Source organism: Branchiostoma floridae, chromosome 19 (genome assembly GCF_000003815.2).
Source record: "Branchiostoma floridae strain S238N-H82 chromosome 19, Bfl_VNyyK, whole genome shotgun sequence".
Classification (NCBI taxonomy): Eukaryota; Metazoa; Chordata; class Leptocardii; order Amphioxiformes; family Branchiostomatidae; genus Branchiostoma; species Branchiostoma floridae.
In genome coordinates, this window is record NC_049997.1 from 9,722,366 (window position 1) to 9,744,199 (window position 21,834).

At 41.9% G+C, this 21,834-nt stretch overlaps 2 protein-coding genes across 3 annotated transcripts in view; one reads left to right on the forward strand and one right to left on the reverse strand.

Annotated features, from left to right (window-relative positions):
• LOC118406591 overlaps positions 1-19,871 on the reverse strand; it is a 35,634-nt gene extending 15,763 nt beyond the window's left edge. The window contains exon 1 of the mRNA XM_035806739.1: positions 19,853-19,871. The gene's annotated coding sequence lies outside the window, so the exon portion shown is untranslated. The remainder of the gene's footprint in view (positions 1-19,852) is intronic.
• Positions 337-8,590, forward strand: LOC118406590. 2 transcript variants are annotated; one of them, XM_035806735.1, is made up of 7 exons: positions 337-659; positions 2,470-2,728; positions 3,974-4,145; positions 4,574-4,802; positions 5,309-5,596; positions 5,782-5,974; positions 6,634-8,590. In XM_035806735.1, the coding sequence occupies exons 1-7, from the start codon at positions 358-360 to the stop codon at positions 7,885-7,887; spliced, it is 2,697 nt and encodes an 898-aa protein (XP_035662628.1). In that variant the 5' UTR covers positions 337-357; the 3' UTR covers positions 7,888-8,590. The 2 variants fall into 2 exon arrangements, with proteins under 2 accessions (XP_035662628.1, XP_035662629.1); XM_035806736.1 differs by lacking the exon at positions 337-659 and adding an exon at positions 1,311-1,524.
• Positions 19,872-21,834: the final 1,963 nt, after the last annotated feature.

Sequence of the window (21,834 nt, forward strand, 5' to 3'; positions counted from 1 at the left end):
ATATTATTGTTAGTAATGTTACCGCGTCCACTTTGTTCACTTAAAAAATACGTTATGGCTTTCGGTTAGCAGCTTGGGTCCGCGAAAGGTGATAATCCCCTGTGCTCTGTGCACTATGATGGTAATGATATCATTGTTACCGCGGCCGCTTTGTTTACTTAAAATAAACGTTATGGCATTCGGTTAGCAGCTTGGGTCGGCGAAGGGTGATAATCCCCTGTGCTCTGTGCACTATGATGGTAATGATATCATTGTTACCGCGGCCGCTTTGTTTACTTAAAACAAAAGTTGCTGCTTTCTGTATGATGGTAATGAGTTCACTGAACAAGCCTTATTCTCAGATGATTAGAATGCATAATGTACATCCGGGTCATTAGCCACGAAAAAAAACTCTATATAAACGACAGTGGGAAATTGAACAGATCTCTTGAGAAAATTGCCATCATGATCAGAAAGAAACGAGTCCCGAAGAAAGATCCAGTCTCTAGTGAGTCATTGCACCATTTAAAGAAAAAGTCTACTCGAGCGCAACGAGCGGAAAACAAGGACAACGCTGCTACTAATGATGTTACAAAACGCATGGGGAATCTCTCCGTTGGGACCGAACCTGCCGAGCTGTGCAAGTTTTCCACTAGAAGTTCGAGCGTCGCTGTCTTGAGGTAACTGTCCGGAAGTTCGCATTTACTGTTTGTGTGCATTGTTATATTAGCAACCAGGACAACTTAACATAGATAAACAAACATCTAACAAAATTGTTAAGATTTATGAAGAGTACAGTGACTGATGATGACTGGACTTTGTCTCACTGTAATAACTTGTAAGTCATTAAGCATCGGCAAAATTTTCGGAAATTTTTAGGCTCCGTCACTCCGCTCTATCTCGGAACCGGTCATATCACGGATAGTTCCGGTAGTCTCAACGTGTTTTTGAAACCTTAGAACAAGATCGACAACCAACAAAAGATACGGGAGCTCGCTCTCTGAAAATTCGCTCGGTGATATTTCGCCCCCCACCCCAAAACACTTGCTGCCTATACCCCTGATCTACCGCTACAACATGTAATTTCGCGGCGCATCATTTCAATGAAGAAAATTTTTGCCAATTTCGCCATTTTTGACCGACAAAATCGGTATACAAAAAGCATGGTATTTTTAAAAGATCTCCGACTTGGAGAGTAGGTTATATCCTCGACATTGATATACTCCATTGTCACAAGGAGCTTTTATATCTGATATGAAATTGTCCTGATTCAGAAATGCATCATATTATTATAATTTTTATCCGAGTTTGAATCTCCCGCCAAACCCAGCGTCCAATAGAAGCGCTAATAAGAATTGACCAATCAGACGGTTTGTAGCATGTTGACCATCTGCATGGTTTCTCTCTCGTCACATCCTGCTTGTTTTGCGACGAATTTTCGCCTTAGAAATGAGTGGGCAGGAAAATAACATGGCAACCACGAATTCTAAGGTCAAGGCAGGTATATTCATGTCACTGGCGGGCATGTTGACGACGACTTGGAAGGTAAACTAGCTGGAAAATTGTCGAGATTGTGTGAAAATTATCGTGGGGGGGGGGGGGGCAGGTCTTATTGGCGCGAAAGTAGACATATAGTGTAAACACAAACACAGCCAGGGTTTTTTTTTCACTTTCCAGGGCAAATTTCACAAGGTTTAGATAGTTTAGAACAAAAAGAGAAGGTATATAAGTGACAGAAAGCTTTTTGCAGGGCTGGACTTGGCTCCTGACATTTACTTTTAGGGTTTGGTTTTTGGTTTTACTTAAAAAAGACCTAACAATTTTTAGGGATTTCAGGGCTGGGTTTTAGTTACCCACCACTAATTGTATGCCACTTTTTTTAAACTTCATACTAGAATATTATCCACAACATGCAAACTAAATACGTAAGTTAAAACGGGGAGGTCTACGGGCGGGTGTCTGGTAGTCAAGGAGGTATCATAAATTGTGTACTTTTTTTACTTAATGATTTAATTTTAGACACCCTGCTCAAACAGGTCTGTCTTGATATTATATATTATCAGGATATTATGCCAAAGCAAACAAATTTAATGGATGCCATCTGCACATTTATTTCTAGTACCAGATTTCGTGGAAGAACAGATTTTAACAAACAACTAAGCCCCATTGATTGATTTCTGTGGAAACCAAGTATTTACATCACACTTATTCACCTTTATCTGCGGGGTAACCTATATATGTTGCTTTTGAAAACAGAGTATTTAAGAGATATCAAGTGGAAGCACTGGTTTTGAACAGCAATGTTTTTAAAATGTTGTAATTTGAAAACAACGGATATAGGTTACCCCACTGATAAAGGTGAACTAGCATTAAATCTTGCTGCAAATCAAACTTAATTAATGTGACCTCTAATAGATGAAATTAAAATTGTTATTATGCTGTATGTTATTGAAAGTCCATTGTTTTATATCTGTACATTTATCATTTCAGCCTCCCTGGGAACAATGACCAGGCATTTGTTTATGCCCGAAACGTCAGGCTGCATCAGCGATGCTTCAAGCTTTCCTTGGATGGTTGCTACGCATTTCCGGACTGGAGCGAGAAGGAGAAGCATCTTTTACGCAACTTTGTCCTTGTGGAAGTGAAGCGCTTCTGCACAGAGGATGAGGGAGAGTGTAGAGTCATCTACATGTGTAGCTGTGCAACTGGAGAGAGTAACCGTGAACGTCTGGGTCACATGGACAACATAGTAAGTAAAACTCAATTTTTTTGCAAAAGGTGATATTCAGATATGTAACATGTATAACTCAGAATCAAAATTTCAGAAACAACTTTCAGGGGTGCCTAATTATTCATACAGTCCTTATGGAATTCATCCGATTCATTACCAAGAAATGTATGATCCTTCTGGAATTCATGCGATCCTCACGGAAATCATACCGGGCCATGCTCTGTTGCAGATTAAATTCCTTTCTCCATCTAGCCTAGTGGTAAACGCAACGCTCTGAGTTCTTTTTGTGGGGATGGACTAATTGTAGTTTGTAATTGCTATGAAAAAAGAAGCTGTGTATTTGATGTTGGTAATTTTTTCCCAAGATATATGGTATATGTGCTCAACATAGAGAGCTGATATAGAATGAAAAATCTGCTGATATTTCACATATCTTCATTATGAACGTGCCCATGAATTATAACATAGAAGTGTATGGGAGAAAAACTCGTCAATGAGACCATAAGTTGCCGTTCATGGAGGTAGAGGTTGTAGGGCTTAGCAGGGTGGGATGATCTCGATATCGTCAGAAGAAATGCAAGTTTCATAAGGATCGTTTGTTTCTTGTAAGGATAGTATGAATACTTAGGCACCCCTGACTTTTTTCCCAGTAAACAGCAAAGTGAGCAAACTATTGTAGAACCAGTGAATCTGTATCTATATAGCCGGTATAACCGCCGTTTGGTGTTCGTTTGTTCGTTATGTGCATGATATAGCACTTATCAGCATTGAACTGCGTAAGCCTGAACTGAATAATTAAGGGTTAATGACTCGCCCCGAGGTATATGTCATAACGCCTGGTCCTTTGCTAAAACCACTTTATTGATATTATTTGATAAAGACGGCAAATATTTTCTTTGAACAAAGAAACACACACTACTGGTGTTAATAGATAAGAAGATGTAATTGTACTTTTCATTGGTCACAATTCCCTTCTTATCTCATTCTGGTGGTCAGAGTGGTTTCTGTCTGTCCTTCTGATTGGTTGAAACTTTCAAAAGTCATTAATGCACATCTGTGTTAATGAAACTATTAATGCAAGACTGACAATGATTTTCCATCTGTAACGGCATCATGACCAACATAAAATGGACCTTCTGATTGGGCCACGTCCCCTGGCTATATGATAATGATCATTGATGACTCATTGGCATCACATACCAAATTCGGACCCATGTCACCCATGACTTTGATATCAATTGAATTTATTGTGTAAATTTTCAGGTACAGGATCCCTCAGGATTGCAATTCGCCGAGGAGGATCACTACTGTCTTCATTCCAAGGTGGCCAAACAGCTCAATCTTCAACCGTTCGAAGATGACGAGGACACAGACTGCGTTCAGCAAATATCAACTGTTCCCTTTCTTGCTGCCGTGCATGATGGGGATAGATATGGTAAGTAGATCCAATGTTATTAAGTCATTCAGCTATTCTTGTTTCTGACAGTCCTCAATGTCTAGATGTTGGCATTGTCTTCTTTGCTTTAAAATCTTAATGGTAGCAGCGTTCTCCAGTGTTGCAATATAGTTTAGTGAGTATATTGTTTTAAATTGTACGTTCAGAAATAATGTTTGTTGCAAATATTCTAGCGAATACTGATATGTCTAGAAGTTTTTATGCAACATTGCAAATCTTTCTATAGTAATAATTTGAAAATGAAGTACAAGAATTATGTGAAAAACAATACAATTTATTTATTTTTATTTATTTGTCTATATTTTTTAAATTTTGTTTCATTTTGGGAGCTGGATAAACTTAATGTTATTTATCTGTTTGCATCCCATAGCCTTATCAATCTGATTGTTTGGTTTGTCTGATTTTAGGCTTGCTGAAGCGTGTTGGTCGTATGGGCAAGTTGACTTGTCAGCAGTGTCCATACCAGCGACACAGCTGTGGACATATCCAGTCATACAATGACTGGTGCAGGGAGAGGGACATAGAACCTGAGGTTGCTCTGCATCTCGCATCAGAGTCAGTGGAAGAATTCACAAGCATCTCGTACAGTCCCATCCCCTACCCATGGCCAGCAGAGATGAAAGAGAAGTTTGAAAGGTGGGTAAAATGATACTACGACAAAAGAACTTCTGTATTTGTATCTATGCCCACAGATCTGAATCTGTAAGCTTTTGGTTATTTCATCTTTTTCATGTTACTTGCAATTAGCCCATGGGCAATAAACTTACTTATATTATATGATAATGAATTAAGAGCTTAAATGTTTATTCTATGCATGAATGCGTAACATTCAACCATATATGATAGGTAAGGTTACATTATGATACAGTAAAAGCTGTTTAATTGCACACCCCATGTGCCAGCCTATTTCGTGCAATTATCCGGATGGTGCAACAAAGCGCAATTATCAAGCTGGACCACAGGTTTTGGGGATTACATGCAATTAATAGAAGTGTGAGGAAATCCGTTGTGCAATTAACTGGCTTTTACTGTACATAAAAAAAAGCAGATCAAGAAGATATAAAGCAAAGCCTGCATGCAAGACACAACACAAGAGTATGCGTCCAGTTTCCAAACTAATCATTGCTTCTTTGTGATTTTAGGCTGTCGGAGCCAGGTCTCCAACAGTTTCCTAAGCACTTGCTGCCTGACTGTCCTGAGGGCCCTTGTCCTCATGGAAACAGCTGGGATAAGAGGGACCCTATCAAGCAGGGGTGGGTAAGCCATGATGGTGTCCTAATCCACCTGGAGGAGCTGACCATCAGCACCTACAAGGATGCAGACGGCAGTGAGGTCAACCGAGTGGCGTACTACAGACCTACTATCGGAGGTTGTACCTGCCGTCGGCAGTACGATGGGCTGGATGATCTGTTACACAACTTGGACAACAAGTAAGTTTATTCCATAGTTGAAATGAGATGATGTAAATAACCCTTCATTTTTTTCAACATTTATCATGTTATTCATATTGGAAGGGAACATGTTTTCATTTCTGTCCACATGCAAACTCCCACATGGTGTGATTACTAAGAAAAATCCCAACTAATTAACATTGTATGGCTGTCTGTTTCCCCAGAAACATGTACTATTTTGGCTTTCTGCTGAAGTACATGAATGACATGATCTACAGCAGAAAACCACTGAAGGCAGCAGAAAGAAGTGCCAACAAAACGCGACAGACAGCAACAACACACCCACCACTGAGCTACCGTTTGCTGAGGAAAGCCTGGAACTCGTGGGCTAGACGACTTGCCATACCATGGAATGAAGTATGTTTGCAACTCTATTTCACTTGCAATACCTCCTTCATTGTGGATTATGCTCTAGTGGCAGTTACTGATAGACTGATTTCTCTATTCAGTAGAAGCTCCTTAATTGCATGGCCTATTTGCCAGTGAATTTTGTGCAATTATCTGGCTGGTGAGCCTGGGCTGGTGCAATAATGCAAAGTTATCTAGCAGGAATGCACTGGTTTGGGATTTTGGTACGTGCAGTTGACAGAAGTGTGTGTTAATCCGTTGTGCAATTAACTACCTTCTACTGTAGTTGTATAGGTATTGCTGAGGTTTCCCCTTTTTAGCATTATGGAAGTATTCCACTGCTTATGTTATCTTGTCGAAATTTTCTGTTACAAACTTAAAGGATTTGATTGGTTTCGATCAAAGCATCTGTTTTTTTTACTTTGAAGGGAATTCTCAATAGTACATGTATTGTCATTCAATCCTGAAGTTTCTGTATATATGGTAACATCATTACTATTGATAATCTTTTTCATGAATTAAACTAACATCTTCATAGAAAGAAATGCATTCAAAATACAACAAAAGTCTCTGTTGTATCCATGATTTCTTGCAAACGGAAGATTCATGATAACTAAATGCACAACAAACAAATGTGTAAACAAACATGTACAACTTGTGTATTTCAGGTTTTCCGCTGTCCTGTGTGCGGTGAAGAGCCAACCTGTGTGGTGTGTGACGGGACATGTATTGGCTTCAGGAAGGACTTTCTGCCCCCTGCCACAGAGGAGACTAAGGACACAGGTCCGAGGGTTGCGGGTTCCAGGCATGCGGATCGCGTGTTTGTGAAAACAAAACAAGCCAGGGACCTGCTGTTACGCTACAGTGGGGAAAAGAGGGGGCAGAAGGCTGGCTGCAAAAATGGACTGTCAGGGGGGGAATTCGCAAACCTGATTTCCCTCCTTGACAACGAAGGTCATCAGGAACTGGTCGAGATTTTACAACGACTGAGATCAGAGGGAGGGGGCCGGATAGCCCCGACAAGTTACAGAAAACTCTTGTCGGAGTTGGCCAAGAACTCTCCCGTCTGTGGGATAGTGCAGGTCGGAGAAGATGCGGAGGCAATACAACTGGTCGGTAAGCTGGCGAAGGGGGCAATTGGACTGGTGACCAGTGCTGACTCTGCAATTCGACTGCAGAAATCGGCACCAGTGATCTTTGGAAGTCTCCGAGACATCACAAAAGGGGGAGGGGAGATCCCTGGCGATGTCAAGGAGCTTCTACTTCGGATCCACAGCATCCTGGACAAAATGTTCAACGATGTGCCAGTGCCGCCAGAAAGTGCCTACCCTCCACCTGCCGCGCCATCTGGTCTCGCATTCTTCCCTGGGTTGGATCAGCATATCGGACTTCCGAGGTACGAGGCTGACGCAAAATCCAGCGGCAATCCAGGGAGCTGCCGTAAGGAATCTTATGGCCATCCCTCCCTTACGCCAGGCATATTTACCTTGTTCTGTCGCCATGGTATTTGTTATGGCTTTGATTGCATGACCAGTTGCGAATCTCCACGCCATCCCTACCAGATTTTCCGAACTAGATTTAGGAAGGCACCTAATGTTATTGTTTACGATAATGCATGCAAGTTGCACCAATATGCCTTGAATAGGGAGCCCCATTTCTTCCGTAACACTCAGTTCCTTGTAGATCGCTTCCATTTCCGAGGACATATTGGCTGTTCCCTGGGTTATTGTATGGATGAGTACAAACAGTCCATTGACATCACAACAATTAACTCCCAGGTGAATGAACAAGCCAATGCTGGTCTCATCCGCATCCAACCTCAGCTCTCTTACATGTCTCCCTCCAACTTTGTTTTCCATGCTTCACTCTTCCTTGCTATCCGCAACTTTGATGCTATCTCTAAGCTCGACATGACTAGCTAAGCTCCCTATGAAATGGCACATGTGCAACTTCATGTTTATCTTATTGTTACCATTGAATGCATATTATTGTGAGTTTTTTTACACATGTGCACCGCCGGCCATAGAGCAGGACTTTTTTTTCTGCTCGCGGTATATAAATTGGTTGGGGAGGAGGCCCGCATCCTTCTCTCTGTAAAAAATGTCTGCATACCCCGCACCGCCGGCCATAGAGCAGGACTTTTTTTCTGCTCGCGGTATATAAATTGGTTGGGGAGGAGGCCCGCATCCTTCTCTCTGTAAAAAATGTCTGCATACCCCGCACCGCCGGCCATAGAGCAGGACTTTTTTTTCTGCTCGCGGTATATAAATTGGTTGGGGAGAAGGCCCGCATCCTTCTCTCTGTAAAAAATGTCTGCATACCCTGCACCGCCGGCCATAGAGCAGGACTTTTTTTTCTGCTCGCGGTATATAAATTGGTTGGGGAGGAGGCCCGCATCCTTCTCTCTGTAAAAAATGTCTGCATACCCTGCACCGCCGGCCATAGAGCAGGACTTTTTTTTCTGCTCGCGGTATATAAATTGGTTGGGGAGGAGGCCCGCATCCTTCTCTCTGTAAAAAATGTCTGCATACCCTGCACCGCCGGCCATAGAGCAGGACTTTTTTTTCTGCTCGCGGTATATAAATTGGTTGGGGAGGAGGCCCGCATCCTTCTCTCTGTAAAAAATGTCTGTTAGAGCATGTTTTCTTTATAAATTTGTCAGCTGTATAACTGTAACTGCACTGACTTGCTAGAGCATGTTTTCTTTATAAATTTGTCAGCTGTATAACTGTGTAACTACACTGACTTGCTAGAGCATGTTTTCTTTATAAATTTGTCAGCTGTATAACTGTAACTGCACTGACTTGCTAGAGCATGTTTTCTTTATAAATTTGTCAGCTGTATAACTGTGTAACTACACTGACTTGCTAGAGCATGTTTTCTTTATAAATTTGTCAGCTGTATAACTGTAACTGCACTGACTTGCTAGAGCATGTTTTCTTTATAAATTTGTCAGCTGTATAACTGTGTAACTACACTGACTTGCTAGAGCATGTTTTCTTTATAAATTTGTCAGCTGTATAACTGTAACTGCACTGACTTGCTAGAGCATGTTTTCTTTATAAATTTGTCAGCTGTATAACTGTGTAACTTACACTGACTAGCTAGAGCTAGAGCATGTTTTCTTTATAAATTTGTCAGCTGTATAACTACACTGACTTGCTAGAGCATGTTTTCTTTATAAATTTGTCACCTGTATAACTGTGTAACTTACACTGACTAGCTAGAGCTAGAGCATGTTTTCTTTATAAATTTGTCAGCTGTATAACTAACTACACTGACTTGCTAGAGCATGTTTTCTTTATAAATTTGTCAGCTGTATAACTGTGTAACTTACACTGACTAGCTAGAGCTAGAGCATGTTTTCTTTATAAATTTGTCAGCTGTATAACTGTGTAACTACACTGACTTGCTAGAGCATGTTTTCTTTATAAATTTGTCAGCTGTATAACTGTAACTGCACTGACTTGCTAGAGCATGTTTTCTTTATAAATTTGTCAGCTGTATAACTGTGTAACTTACACTGACTAGCTAGAGCTAGAGCATGTTTTCTTTATAAATTTGTCAGCTGTATAACTGTGTAACTACACTGACTTGCTAGAGCATGTTTTCTTTATAAATTTGTCACCTGTATAACTGTGTAACTTACACTGACTAGCTAGAGCTAGAGCATGTTTTCTTTATAAATTTGTCAGCTGTATAACTGTGTAACTTACACTGACTAGCTAGAGCTAGAGCATGTTTTATTTAATAATTTGTCAGCTGTATACTATTACAGTTGCCAGATACCTACATTGATTTTGTACAGTACTACTGCTTGTCATTCTGCTTGTGTGATGTATTTTCCTGAAAACTTCACCAGTTCACTATGCTTTTTAGTGTCCTAAGTACCATTGAATAAACTAATGACTTGCCTTCACACAAACATTGATTGAGTCTTGCAACAACTGTAACGTTACTGAGTAACCTTTTATTCTAGAGCCCTTGGGCAAGGACGGTAGGCGGTTCTTGAACACCACTGTTACAACTGACAAGCGGCGAAGATGATTATATTCATTACGGGTTCATATACATTTCATAGCACACACAGCAGCCAAATCATTACTAGTACTGTAACATGAGTAATGCGTTGGCGGCATAATTCCCTTGCCGGCTACCGACTTGTACTCGGTGATATATAGTGATAACCAGGGCATGTTCAGTCAGGCAATAATATTTTTAGCTCAGCATATGTAAGAATTCAGAGGGGGTTTAAACCCCACTGTTACACGTAATTAATTCATTATGTCTACTACGGTATACATTTTTGCGCAATTGGTTGACATGTAATACGGCAAACTTTACGAAAAATTATCAATTCTATTCCTCCATATATTATCAACAAACTTGAACAGAGCATGGCGTCGCTAACAATACAGAAATACAATATACAATACTCAAAGTCCCTATTTTCAAAACAATGCGCAACAAACAGGGCTGACACGCAACAAACATATTGGATTCCTCAACATTTTAGCATGGCGTCGCTAACAATACAGAACTCAAAGTCCCTATTTTCAAAACATTGCGCAACAAACAGGGCTAACACGCAACAAACATATTGGTTTCCTCAACATTTTACCGTCTTGCTCACAACTTTTTAGCAGAAGAATTGCGGCATGTTTACAGGAAATTCTGTTCGTGAACACAGAGATGCTGAGACTCAACTGGTGAAAATGTCCTTGACTTGCATATGGAACAATGGAACAAAATGGCGCCCCAGCTATCCCGTCAGACATTGCGATATGTAGCGGTAAACTTGACTGATTTTTCACAGAACTGTCTCTATTCGGATTCCCGTCAGCTTATTTCAACAGCACACAACAGGCCAAATTGACAGCATATTGAATCCCTAAACATTTTCCATGTCATTTACAACCTTTTACCAGAAGATATCGGTGTATTTACAGGATAATAGAACAATATGATTGGGGAAATGGCGCCTCGCCCAAGCTATCCCGTCAGTCATTGCGATATTTAGCGGTAAATTTAACTGTAATTTTTTCTCTCTACGATTACAACTTCACAACAATTAATGAGTAGCTTCATGTTTAGTCCGATTCAAGTCAATGACCTGATATAATGTGCAACGCTTTGAAAGAAATATTCTGGTGGATTACAAAATTCAACCTAACATTTTATCGTATTAGAGCTCTAAATTTGATTGTTGAAAATTACAGCTTCGCGCAAAAATCAGCTCCAAAAATAGAGGTTTGCATCGAAGGCAATGTAGGTCCAAATGCCAAGTGAAGAAGATCGACCAAACGCTAGTATCAGCGACCGAAGTGGCGCGGGTTTCATCAGTCTAGCGTGATGAAGTCCGCGACCAGACGCTAGTATTAGCGACCGAAGTGGCGCGGGTTTCATCACGCTAGTATTAGCGGCCGAAGTGGCGCGGATTTCATCGGTATAGCGTGATGAAGTCCGCGACCAAACGCTAGTATTAGCGGCCGAAGTGGCGCGGATTTCATCGGTATAGCGTGATGAAGTCCGCGACCAGTCGCTAGTATTAGTGACCGAAGTGGCGCGGGTTTCATCAGTCCAGCGTGATGAAGTCCGCGACCAGTCGCTAGTATTAGTGACCGAAGTGGCGCGGGTTTCATCAGTCCAGCGTGATGAAGTCCGCGACCAGACGCTAGTATTAGTGGCCGAAGTGGCGCGGGTTTCATCAGTCTAGTGTGATGAAGTCCGCGACCAGACGCTAGTATTAGTGACCGAAGTGGCGCGGGTTTCATCAGTCTAGCGTGATGAAGTCCGCGACCAGACGCTAGTATTAGTGGCCGAAGTGGCGCGGGTTTCATCAGTCTAGTGTGATGAAGTCCGCGACCAGACGCTAGTATTAGTGACCGAAGTGGCGCGGGTTTCATCAGTCTAGCGTGATGAAGTCCGCGACCAGACGCTAGTATTAGTGGCCGAAGTGGCGCGGGTTTCATCGGTATAGCGTGATGAAGTCCGCGACCAAACGCTAGTATTAGCGGCCGAAGTGACGCGGATTTCATCGGTATAGCGATGAATTCCGCGCCGCGGAATTCAACAATCCACGGTCTCCGGATATACCTGCCAGACTACATATCTTCGCATTTAGGTCAGTACATATGTAATGCCCTAAAAAAGAGAGAATCTATTGTACAGTAACAGACCGACTTGTTTAACTTGCATATTACACTATGTCAATACGCCATCTATGTTGACATTCCTGTACTATTATACATGTATGTAGTTATAGACCTTAGGCGAGTGTCATTGTATTAATTGACTTATTAATGTTGCCATACAATTGTACCATGTACGGATGTCGTGCAATAATGTTCATTCATTCATTCATTCATTTTACAGTGACGTGTCCTGCATAGAACATAAATATTTTTACCTATTACACTCCTAGGCCAGCTTCACTTCTCTGGTAGCTTTTGATACTATCTTATGCTACCGTAGGATCTGCTTGGATATTAGTTTTGCCGTAGTCTGTGTAACACAAACTCAGATGTCCAGGGCTGTAACTGGCCCCTCCCCGGCGAATGTTTCGCGGGCTGCTATAAGCGCGATTTAATAATTGATAAACGCCGCCGGTCCAGAGGTCTGCGAAGGAGGCTACACTTTCCCCATCAAAAATACCCACGGGCTGTAATTGACAACATCTCTCGTGAAGGTGAAAGGTTAATGTCCTCGTCCGTGTTGTTTATATAACCGTCAACAAGATACGATGTTTTCAGTAAAAATATCCCCCTCCGGGCGAGACCAAATCTGCTGATGGCATTCAACCGATTGTCTTCCCGAATTCGAGACAAGGCTTAGAACTAAACAAACTGGACTCGTAACGCAGTCCATGTGTTTTGTAGGGCATTGACTCCAAACAACTTTGCTGTGACCAACTTTTCTTATACCTTAGTCAATAGGGTAATATACTTTTTTAAGTGCTTGTGCGCGCGCGTGTCTCTATGTGCGTGTACGTTCGTGTGCGTTCATACATCATGTCAGAAATCATAGGGTTTGCAAAAGGAAGAAACGATTAGATCTTGGACCCTCAGCCTCTACCAGCAGGCTCCACAGGTCATTGGAGAGTAGTAGAAATTTGATAGTTCTGTAGGGGTCTGGAAAACAAAGGTCAATTTTTATAATGGCACTCCTAGCGGCTTTCTACGGCACTGCAGCAGGACTTCCTGTTTTCTTTGATACCTCGTATTTCGGACACGCTGCGGACATGGTTTTTGAGTGGTAGATAGCTCATTTTGACCTGTGGAGCCTGGTAGAGACAAACAACTTCATACGCACCTCAAACGGACTTGAATATATACGCATGTGTGACCCCACCTTAACGTCACACATTGTGGTTTCAATGTCAGGCGATTGCGGTTTTTCTTAGCCTCTATCAGGCTCCACAGGTCGCTGGAAGAATACATTTGTATCAGAAAGTTTGCAAGTGGGTAGGAGAGGTCGAGAAAACGAAGGTCAATTTTGATCATGGGACTCCTGGCGGCTTTCTATGGTACTGCAGCGATACTTGGTTTTGATAAATCGTGTTTTGGACATGCTTCTGACATAGGTATAGCTCTCTTTAAACCCATTTCTATAGTCGTTTCTCCCACACAGCATGTCTGTTGTGCTCTTAACCTCTAAGTTGCATATGTTTATCCCCCACCCCCTCTCCGGCATTAAACAGTCTGGGAGTCAGTGATACAGACTGTGGTTTTCCTCAATGTCAGACGATAGCGGTTTTTGCGCAGCCTCTACCAGGCTCCACAAATCGCTGGAGGACTAGTAGAAATTTGAAAGGACTCTTTAGGAGGGGTCGAGAAAACAAAGGTCAATTTCGATAATGGGACTCCTAGCGGTTTTTTGTGGCACTGCAGTAGGGCTTTTTTGATGGTTTTGATACCTCGTGTTTTGGACATGCCCTTGACATACTTTTTGAATGGAAGATAGCTCTCTTTAAGCCCCTTTCCGTAGTCGTTTCTCCCCTACTTCATCTCTGTTTTAACGTCCTAACCTCGGAGTTTTGTGTTTATCCCCTCACCGGTTCTGGGCGTCAGTGATACAGACTGGGTTTTCTTCAATGTCAGGCGATAGCGGTTTTGCGTAGGAGGACCACAGCGGTCATGTTCTGTCTCTGAGTCATGTTCCGCGGAAGATTGAGTTGGAATTCTTTAGGAAGGAACAAAGTTGTAACATGGTCTCTAAATTGCGCTATTGCTGGGGGCAGGGTGCGATCACAAGAACAACATACATGACAAGAATACTAAAATTTCCTTGATTTTCGCGCTTTTACAGGTTGCTCCGACTGTTCATGGAAATCATCAACTAACCAAACATGTAGTAGAAATTGGCCAAATAGGCTGAAAATTTGCCAGAGGATTCAACCGGCCAGATTTGCTTGGCCAAGTTGGTATTTGCATCTTCTTGCCAAGTTGCCAAGGCGGAGGTTATGAGGTTATGATATGAGACGGGTCCTAATCCAGACAAATTCTCCGTACCGTATCAACCTTTCATCACGCAGCCTTGCTCGGCTTTTCCTCAATCAATCTCCGAAGGCCAAAAACAAGGGCGTTTCTTTTTCCTGTCGACTTTGTTAACAAATTCCATCTAAACGTGTTTACGCATCAATGCAGAAGCTGTGCCTTGATTTTTGCAAGAGTAGCTAGGTAGTTGTCAAACTTGTCCATTTTTTTTCAGCTTCATTACTCAGTGGTATGGGTCCAAAAGTTTTCTTACATTTTCCTTTCAATTTCTCCCAATGCAAAAAAAAAACAAAAAAAAAAACATCCCAGCACTTCTTTCGACAATGAAATGGTTATTTGGCTTAGTAAGTGACATTTTGATATCCATTTTCAATTCCTATGTTGTCGTTTGTTCTTGACATTACGAAAATCGTTGTACTATTTGTTATATTTTCCAAGCAGAGGTTTTTTGAGCGTTTTTATCGGGCTTTCAATTTTGTACAGTTTTCTTTATGCCTCATGTCCAAACGAGACATAAAGAAAACGGTACGAATTAGAAAGCCCCATAAAAACGAAAAGTATAAGAAAAAAAAAAACAGTCGAAGTCGAATCTCTGCCTGGAGAGTAGTTTGTTGCGCCACAAAAGCTTTACTTATAAACTGGTGAACTTAAGAGCAGAAACAGACGAGTTATTTTTGGCACAGTGGAGCGACTATCGCACCTGTTTCTGGTCAAAACACTACCAAATGATTTAAATGCAAACATCAAAACAATCCTTCACCGTTTCCTCAACAGTACCCACACTGTGGGCCGACCCAAGGTTAACATACTTTCAGAATGATGTCTTGTATCCTTTGGCTGTCCTTGGATAATAACAAGGTTATGCCAAAATGATGTGATTATATGGATGACATCCTTAGCTTTGGGCGCACAAAACTGATCAATGCGTGCGTGCGTGCGAAGAAAAACAAAAGTTGTCTTCATTATTGAGGTTGAACAAGTGACTGAACTCACTGAATATGGTATCCCCAACAAACATTCACCTAATTTTGTTCTTTTGTATATGTCTTTTTTACTTTGGAATTGACTTTGGCATTTTGAAACATACGTATCCGTTTCCCGATATTTCTTTGCAATTTACGGCATATATTTGGGCATTATACAGCTGTTTTGTACGATTTGCAGTATCATGGTAGTAAACGTCTTGTTTTAAACGGACGAAAATTGATGAGCTCGCGTATGTCATCCATATAATCAAGACAGTGTGGCCCAACTCAAAATGGACAAGGTTTCAACAAAGACCGCCTTCGGTATGCTTTACTTAGCGCACTAAAAATAAACCTCCTCTCTCTTTTAACAGATTTATGGTGGCACGCTTTCAAGAAAAAGAAAGGCATGTGTCAAAAACAAAAATAGTCGAAAAACCTTCCGTCAACTTTTAAAGACGACTTGAGCTTGTGTTTGGGTGTTGCATGCAGGTCAACGACCCAAAAATGTTATTTTTGGCTGTAAAGTCGCTGTAAGATCAAGGTTGGCAAAATTCTGAGGAAAAACAAACGACAGAAGTTTCGTGTCAGACGACGCCATCTTGATTTGGCGGGAGAAGATGGAACACAGTCTTGACATGCGCGTCATTTCCCGCCAAGGGCCCTTCCTTATTTGGATAACTACCGAACAAACTTTCTCCCTGCAAACTCTGTCCGTGTTTGCCCTCTGTCTGATCTGTTTATAGTCTTAAGATGTTATAGACAAAAGGAATACATGTACAGTTGGTTAGCAAGTTCCTTGGCAAGCAAAGTTCAAATCCTTGACCTTGCTCCAGTAGTGGATGGGAGACAGTGTGAGGAAATGTGTTCGAAAGTAATGTCGTATTTACTATTGCGACATTATACATAACATTAACAACATGTAATGACGTAGGCCAACAAATCTGTCTGCCGAGCTGTTGATACTGTCCTTAACTAGCGTCAAAACGGCTGTTGTGGTGCCTAGACGCAAACATCGCCATGTCCATGTCGCCAGTTGGGGGATTGTTATTGGATGGGCGAACTTGTCTGCAGAGCGCAACTCAACACATGTAGACCGCCTACATCATGTTTGGTTCAAGCAACTGACTCATAACAATGTACGAGTATCAATATAACTAAAAATGTTCTTTCTGTTGCATTTTCTGAACATCTACCTTTCACCGAAAGATTCCATTACTTATACCTATAATTTAGAATGAATTTCAAATATTTATAAACATCTACCAATACGTATACGCATTTGTAGCCATCATAACTTCCAATATTCTTGACTTCTGGCCATCACATTACCTAATACTATAGTCGTTAGTAATTGTATACATGTTGAACTAGTTCGTATCTTTGTGAACTGCGGTAGCCAATGACTATGCCTCTCCGTTATCATTCCACTACATCTGTCATCATCATCATCGTCATCATCATCTTTGCCAACCGGGACGGGGGGCGATATGGACTTCCTTTGACCCATTGCTGACTTCACACAATTGAAGAAGGCTTAGCGAGTTAGTCGCGCCAAAAATTTCAATGAGTCTAATTATTTAGTCAGTTTATTTTTCCATAATGTTATCCATCACTTTTCCTCCTCTAAGCAAAAGCCTTCCTCCCAAGATCTCCCAATTGTCCCAAAATCAGCCACAAAACTAATCTAGTACCTCTTTGTCCGCTCATGCAAATAGTCAAAGTCAAAAATTCAAATGCCAACTGATTCCCAATCAACCGGAGTCAGACCTACATGTATTTGCGTGAGAGGACGAAAAGGCTCCGCAGCTATCAAAGTTTAGTCCGCCTACCACATAATTTCTAGCCTCTACCAGGCTCCGTGGATCGGTAAAATCATTATCCTTACCACTTACTTCGTGGTGAGGAAACGTAGTCTTCTGGCCGGCTAACTACCCTAGCGTACTATAGACTCTATTTGTCCAATTTCTACAATTAGACCACCGATCCACGAAGCCTGGTAGAGGCTACATAATTGCCACACAAACCCAAACTGGGGCAACCCACAACTCTGTACCGAGATAAGGGTGAGTGAATGGGGACATGTCACACTGAAGAGGCTGGCGCTTGTTAGCAGCGATTGTGGAGAGGACTTCAAAGAGCTGATAGCAATCTGAAACTAGAAAAAAGACTCTGCCTGTGTGCAACAACCCCTATTAAAGATTTACGTGTTTGTAATTTGTATTCTAGAAACAAGAGAGCTGGTTGACAAAAAATTAAAAGAGCTGGTAATCAAAACATGTTCAGCGTCTTAGCGAAGGTTTTCTCATAATGTGAATGTTTCTTTTCCACACTTCTGGAGCTTTTCATCATAGTGGTATATTTTGATTCCACACATTTGTAGATAACATAGTCTGGAATTTGTTCAGAACACATGATACAGCTGTATTTGTCGGGAAAATATTCTGGTGTATAAATTCCAAAAGCATATTTGTCAGTTCAGAATGATTAAGACGGATATGATCAAACTGCGTGTGAATGATAGTTTTGGTTGTAAAGCAACTGCATGTTAGCCTGGCAAGAAGGCAAACTTCTTTAATAACTTTGTACATTTGTATCACTATCAGTCTACTGTAACCGGCAAATATCAAGTGACCAGGCCTATGGAAACGGTTTCTTATCAAGCGGTACTATCTTGCTCATGTGTATAAGACTGAGATTGATACTGTTGTCCACTCTCCATAGGTTATCTGAAAATCCAGCCGAAATAAAAACCGTCTGCTGGCCTGACACCTGCCCGGTGAGGGTCACGGCCCGGTCATACACCCCTGACCTCCGCCTGAACCGTCACCATGGAGACCGGGGGGACGCCATGACACCCCGCGGGGAAGGAAGGAGGGAGCTTGGGTACAATCCTCTTGATCTCCAAGCAGATCTTGCTGTGACATAAGGTAGTATCATAAGCTGGGGAAGGAATTTGGCCATCGCGGTGGCCAATTAACGACTTTTGTTGGCTAGACTCCTTCCCCAGTTTATGATACTATCTTATGCCACCGCAAGATCTGCTTTGAGATTAACATCATCTAGCATCCACCAGGCTTTCCAAACGGGGATCGTAGAATTGAATAAATCGGAAAATTAGCCATATGAGTCAGTCCACGCTGAAGTAAATGTGCAGCTGGGCACTGGCTCTCCTGGACAATTATTCCAATTTTTGCCGAATTCTACTATCCGTAACCACCTTGGAAGGCCTGGTGGAGTCAAGGTTCCACGGAGCAGAGGGTTTCATTTTCTCCAGTAGTGGTCGGGATTTTACCGGCTAGCTACCCTCTCGCTTATAGCAGCCCGCCAAACATCCGCCGGCCCCCTAGAGAAGGGGCCAGTTACAGCCCTGGACAGCGGAGTTTGTGTTACACAGACCGTGACCCTCTAGCTAGCCAGTAAAAGTCCTGACCACTACTCCGCGACCCGACCTCTGCTTCGGGAATAACGACTTCAAGCCGAGAACCTGAGAAACTTTACGATTTTGTCTTTTAAACATCTGCTTGGAGATAAGAAGAAGGTGTCATGGCCTGGAATCCTAGCCAGGCCGCGGTGTCTGATAGAAATATTAAGTGTTCGTCAACTAAAACCAGAGGTTGACCGGTCACCAGGCCATTGGCTTATATAATCAGAATCTGTTGTACTGAAGCCAAATTTATTGCGTCAGGGATTTACTGTGTGAAAATTCCTGTAGCAACGGCCAAATTTGACTCATCCTTGTGGTGAGTTGGGAGCTTTTTTTGAAAATTGACAGGAAGTTACGGAAGGGACAACAACCACTTTTTGACATTGTATTGTCAGTTCTATGGTTCTAAACGTTTCAATGATCATCTTTCCCTTGATAATAAATAAAATAATGATCATCCCGCAATCTTGCGGTTTTTTATGTAGTTACTTCATGCGGAAGAGAGATGAACTGCAGTTGCCCACAAATAATTTACTTTGTTATGAGCAAAGAGCCAAAACACAACACTGTAACTTTCCAATTTCTTCAAGAAATGAACTTGATTTATGCTGGGGCTTCGACGAAACAATTAAAAGATTCCTGGAATACACGGAACCTTTCCTCGCAGAAACAGTGAAATCCTAGTTCTTCAGTGACTAAACCAACAGAGGAAAACTCTTCAAATTGCGTCTTCCATTCACCCATGGTTTGCACAAGATTCTTACGATCCGTTGAGGACGTGTTCTATCGTCGAAAGTGACCAAAAGTAATCTGTGGCGAGAACTTGACCAGTAAAACGTCTCACTCTAACGACTTCGAAAGGCATACCAAAACATTACACCTGACTGGAGATTTAATACAAGGTGTGAAAAACATATGTAGAAGAAGGCAATGTTAATGTAATGTGGCCGCCAAGTTACCTCACAACTAATTAACAATTTTAGTATATTCTGACGCTTACCTGTTCCGCTATGTTTGTCTGGGTCTTGAACGGAGCCACACTCTACTTCTCAATCACCATGAGTCGAAACCGTCGAAACAGGAGTGAACACAAAAACAGCCCAACAGTATCTTCGAGCGCCGACAATTCTCTGACAGACCAAGGATTTAACCTCCTTGAACAGACGAACTGCGCTGTAGACAACGGCGCTGTCCACTCCCGTGTGTCGTCCAGTCTGGCTGTCACTCAAACACCAAGGTTGACTGAATTAACATTATGACTCCTCGGCGCGACAGAGCAAGAAATCAGCCCTGCCTGACTAGAATAGCGCGGTAAATACCGGCTTCCTGCTCGGAAACGGAGACGGGAACTGGTTTTCACTCGGACGAATTCTTAAAGAAACACAAACGTTGTATGGAAAATAGGACACTACTTCCTCTTTGAACAATAGAGAGGTCCCTAGCCCCGAGCTATTTTATGAATTAATGTGCATATGCCCTTTGAAATTGTCTGTTGGCGACAACAAATGTCTCGACGTGAATAGGATAGCATTGATTCGTCCGACTCAGGGACTTCCGTGACTTCAAGGCTACTACGGAACCCAGACAGTAATTAATGACAATATGGCGGTCCGTAAAGGTTAAACTACAAGCAGATCCTACGGTGCCATAAGATAGCACCAAGGAGTCTAATACTGTAAATGCATTTAAAGTTCGCGGGGATCGATCTAATTTCGCGGTAGCGGGAAAAGGGACTTTTCGTGATGGTTTTAATTTCGCGGAAGCACCATGCATCGTAGTATCTTAATGCCCTGGAAAAATGTTCGCGGTGGTTTTAAATTCGCGGTGAAATGGCAAACGCGAAAACCGCGAACATAAATCCGCCGCGAACATTTCTGCATTTACAGTAGCTGGGAGTCAGACGGGCACCGGTACTGCGGTAGGCGGCTGGCCTCCTCTGGCCGGCTATACTCATTGGTCAGGTTTTATACTATCTTATGCCACCGGGAATCTGCTTGGATATTACGTAAACGGTAAAGGTAGCCTTGAGAAGTAGCTACGACTTACTTTCCGGCAAGCAGAGGTTCGGGTCGGTCCGGCTGTTTTGACATGTTTGAGGCACTTTTGTCGTGCTCAGTTCTTATTTTGTCCCGTTTGCTTCATGTCTGCAGGACAAATTTCTACAGACACTGACCCCGGGGAGGGATAAACCTATTTGATTCCATTGAAGAAATGCCAGAACTCCTCCCCAGGAACCATCAAATTATCGTTACAGGTAACCATTCTACAGCGCGGGATCATATAAAGGGCATTGAATCGATGCTTGCGTCTGTCAACAGAGGGAAGTTGTTCGGCGGACATGAAGAAAACGGGGCAAAATAGAAAGCCCGACAAAACAGCCGGAGCCAAACCTCTGCTTGGAGAGTAGGTGTAAAGTAGTTGGATATATATATATACTGTGCGGTAATATACAACTACAGTAGTACCCAGAGTAGTACCACTATATCAACTTCACCTAAAGGTGAAAACTGAAGCAGAAAAGAAAACATCCTGTCTGGTGGTTTGTTTCCATGGCAACGCTTGCTTTTGTTCTTAAAAGTTGACGAAGACTGTCTTCCTGTGACGTTATTTCAATTAAAACTTCAGACGTAATTAAGAAGTTAACATAGCAATAATACTTCCTGTATTGAGTTTCAGAGAGGGGTTATTGTGACACTTTGCAATGATATTTATCTTTCGACGAGAGGAAAACAACCATCGAAAAATGTTCTTATTTAGACAATGCTGGTCATTTTATATGTCTGTATTATAGACTGTATACGTAGATGCTGCAAATTTGAAGTCTATGATAGAATGACAAAGTTCTAAAATTTGACATCTGTTCGATCTATGATAAAATAAAGATGTAGGATATAGGAGTGAGCATACTTGTAATATTCAATATGTAAGGGTATAACCTTACGTATCCTTGGGATTTGGAAAGTGACATTCAAAATTTCATAT